This window comes from Erigeron canadensis, chromosome 8 (genome assembly GCF_010389155.1).
Source record: "Erigeron canadensis isolate Cc75 chromosome 8, C_canadensis_v1, whole genome shotgun sequence".
Lineage (NCBI taxonomy): Eukaryota > Viridiplantae > Streptophyta > Magnoliopsida > Asterales > Asteraceae > Erigeron > Erigeron canadensis.
The window spans coordinates 22056817-22059807 of record NC_057768.1 but is presented as its reverse complement, the minus strand read 5'-3'; the positions used below and the strand labels follow the sequence as shown (position 1 = coordinate 22059807).

General features: G+C 34.1%; 1 protein-coding gene across 1 annotated transcript; it reads left to right on the top strand.

Moving 5' to 3' along the window:
• The first annotated feature begins 286 nt into the window (after positions 1-286).
• Positions 287-2577, top strand: LOC122609826 (probable carboxylesterase 18). The gene is made up of 3 exons (XM_043782767.1): positions 287-962; positions 1203-1622; positions 2265-2577. Exons 1-3 carry the CDS (start codon positions 342-344, stop codon positions 2277-2279), a joined length of 1056 nt encoding a protein of 351 aa, XP_043638702.1. The 5' UTR covers positions 287-341; the 3' UTR covers positions 2280-2577.
• Positions 2578-2991: the final 414 nt, after the last annotated feature.

The following is a 2991-nucleotide window of genomic DNA, read 5'->3' as shown; positions in this document are numbered from 1 at the left end:
ATATATGCTTTATAAATAAATAAAAACTCATGTAGCATAAAGTAATAGTAATATATATATTGTCTTAGTGAACTTCATAACATTATAGACATGTGATTGAGTAAGATGTTGATTAATGTCTAAATGGATGTAATTATGGATGCAATTAGGTGTTATATTGTCCTATGCATTAAACGTTTATGCAAATGATATATATGTTATGGACACGTATAAGCACCTTCTTCAAAACTAAGATGTTGATAGCTGATATACTTGATCTATAAAATGAGGTGAACATATGTTGTTGAATACTCACACTAGACTTCAATTCATCTTTCTCTCAATAATATTATTTCCTTTCAATGGCCAAAACTACTAAACTCAAAACTCCCAAACTCAAGGATGCCAAACTCGATTTACCTTGTAAAACAAGGATTTCCCTTGGTGTTATTGGCATATATATTGACTTATGTATGAAAAAAGACGGAACAGTGTGGCGCTGGCTCGCTAACATATTTCCACCTAAGAACCCCCCAACGAGGAAACCCATGGATGGTATCGACACATATGATATTGTTGTGGATCCAACTACCAACGTGTGGTTCCGTGTATATGTCCCGACAACAGAACTCAAAATTGAAGATCTCCCACTGTTTATATACTATCATGGTGGCGGATATTCCCTCCTTAACACCGACACGAAGATGTATGATGATTTATGCCGCCAGATTTGTACTAAACTGCCATGCATTGTTATCTCTCCCGAATATGGTCTTGCCCCAGAGTACAAATATCCTAGTCAATTTGATGATGGAGTTAGTGTGCTGACCTTTCTGGATGATCCAGAGAACCTGAAAAAAATTCTTCTGCCAAATTTGAATGTTTCTCGCTGCTTTATTGCTGGAGATAGTGCTGGCGGAAACCTAGCTCATTTTGTTACTCTAAGAGCCACCCAGATGCAGACCAAGTTTAAACAACTCAAGGTATATATATATATGGTGTCAAATTTTATGTTTTGAGAGTAGATGTCTTAAATATAGATTAAACCCTAGTTTGGAAACTTTCTTGAAAATTTATATAGTGATGTCAGTGAAGAAGGATCTTAATACGATATATCTTAAAATTTGTGATTCTTTATCAAATAATTAAGTTCAACATACAATTTGTTCATAACATATTGCAAATGAAAAAAAAGAAATACATAATTTGTTTTATATTTGAAGGTAATTGGCTTGTTGGCGATTCAACCATTTTTTGGAGGAGAGGAGCGAACAAATTCTGAATCGGAACTTAGTGGAAAAGTACCTTTCTTGAACTTGAAAAGGACAGACTGGTTTTGGAAAGCCTTCTTGCCAGAAGGTGAAGGCTATGATCGCGATCATCCAAGCGTCAACGTAAGTGGCCCGAGGGCCATTGACATATCCAAAGTGGACTTCCCAAAAACCATGGTGGTTGTGGGTGGGTTTGATATTCTCAAAGATAGGCAGTTGAGTTATGCCCAGTATCTGAAAAACGCTGGAACGGAAGTAGAAATTGAAGAGTACCCAAACATGTTTCATGACTTTATTACTTTTCCAGAGTTACCCGAAGCAGACCAGTTTATTTCTCAAGCAAAGGAATTTGTTTACGGGCTCTTTAATAAGGTATACCTAACACGTACATATCAAATATGAAAAAAAATAATTAAACCAAGTATAATGAATATTTGAAAGAAAATTTTAAATTAAATCATAAACATAATGATACAAATCTAACTTTTGATGAACATGTTGAATTCTTATACGTTCATTGGTGTGTTGATTCTACACTATGACGATCATTAATTCGGGGGTTATAAAGATATCTTTCATGTGACCCCACTTAGACGATTGAGCACATTATGTGCCCTAATTACCCATTACAGTGATGGTTGTGCCTCGTATGGTTATACTATTCCTGAACAACAATTTTGGAGCATATAGTGGTTAGCCTATCATCTCACGTGGGTACCCCAATGGTCCTTTGACTAACTTACCCACAAGCACATGAATACTAGGCAGGGTAAGGCAATTAACTAATACACAAGCATAAACATGACGAATGTTATGAAGCATGATAGTTAGGCAATTGTTAGGACTTAAATAATCCTTACAATGTTGTTGGTGCTTTTATTGGTGATTGTATGCCTAATGTATGTACAACGGGGTTTTGGTAAATTTTTTAATTAGTAATCATTTTTTTTCTTTACTTATTACCTTATCCGACTTTCATTAGCTAACACTTGCTTTGTCGACTGTGTTTTAAAGGGTATTAAGAAATGATAGCAGGTGCTTGAATGAAGCTGGGTAGATTCATGGCAAGTTGGATTAGCGACCCGAAGACCTATAGCCTAGCTTCATTTCGATTTAAATATGGGGATTAGTGCATTAATGTGTACTAAGCTTTATTGGCTTTGCTATTGTGTGTATTATATTGAAAATTAAAAACTTTATTGTGTGTAATAATGTGACAGCCGTCACCGAAACATCTGGTTCCTTTGTACGCTTATTATGTTGTTGATTGTATCAAGAACATGTACTTGTCAAAATTATCTAAATAAAGCGATGTTCGATTGTTGTACAAAGTTCTTATACGTACAAAATTTAGAGTTGGATGCAAGGATACGAGTACCTATGAAATACTTAGTGTTTATTATAAATGACAAAAATAAAATATAAAGTTCTTAACATCCTCTTATAAGTTCTTCTACTACAATAAAGATGACTTTTTAGGACCTTCTGTATGTGTGCTTACCAATATAGGGTCCTGAAAAACTATTTGGTAGGAGTGCTTCGGGTCTTATTATAATATATGCTACTAGATTGGTGACCTAAAAACTATTTAATAGGACATGTGATTATTCTATTATAGTGTAACCTACTAAATTAGTGTCTTAAAAAACTATTGAATAAGACAAATAATTGATTAGGGTCTTATATATTATCATACAACTTAATAGGATCCTTAAAATGCATATTCTAATTAAGTACTTTA

Coding starts and splice junctions, on each gene's coding strand:
- LOC122609826 (XM_043782767.1), top strand. CDS start 342: ATGGCCAAAACTACTAAACTCAAAACTCCCAAACTCAAGGATGCCAAA. Junction 963..1,202: donor CCAAGTTTAAACAACTCAAG/GTATATATATAT, acceptor TTATATTTGAAG/GTAATTGGCTTGTTGGCGAT.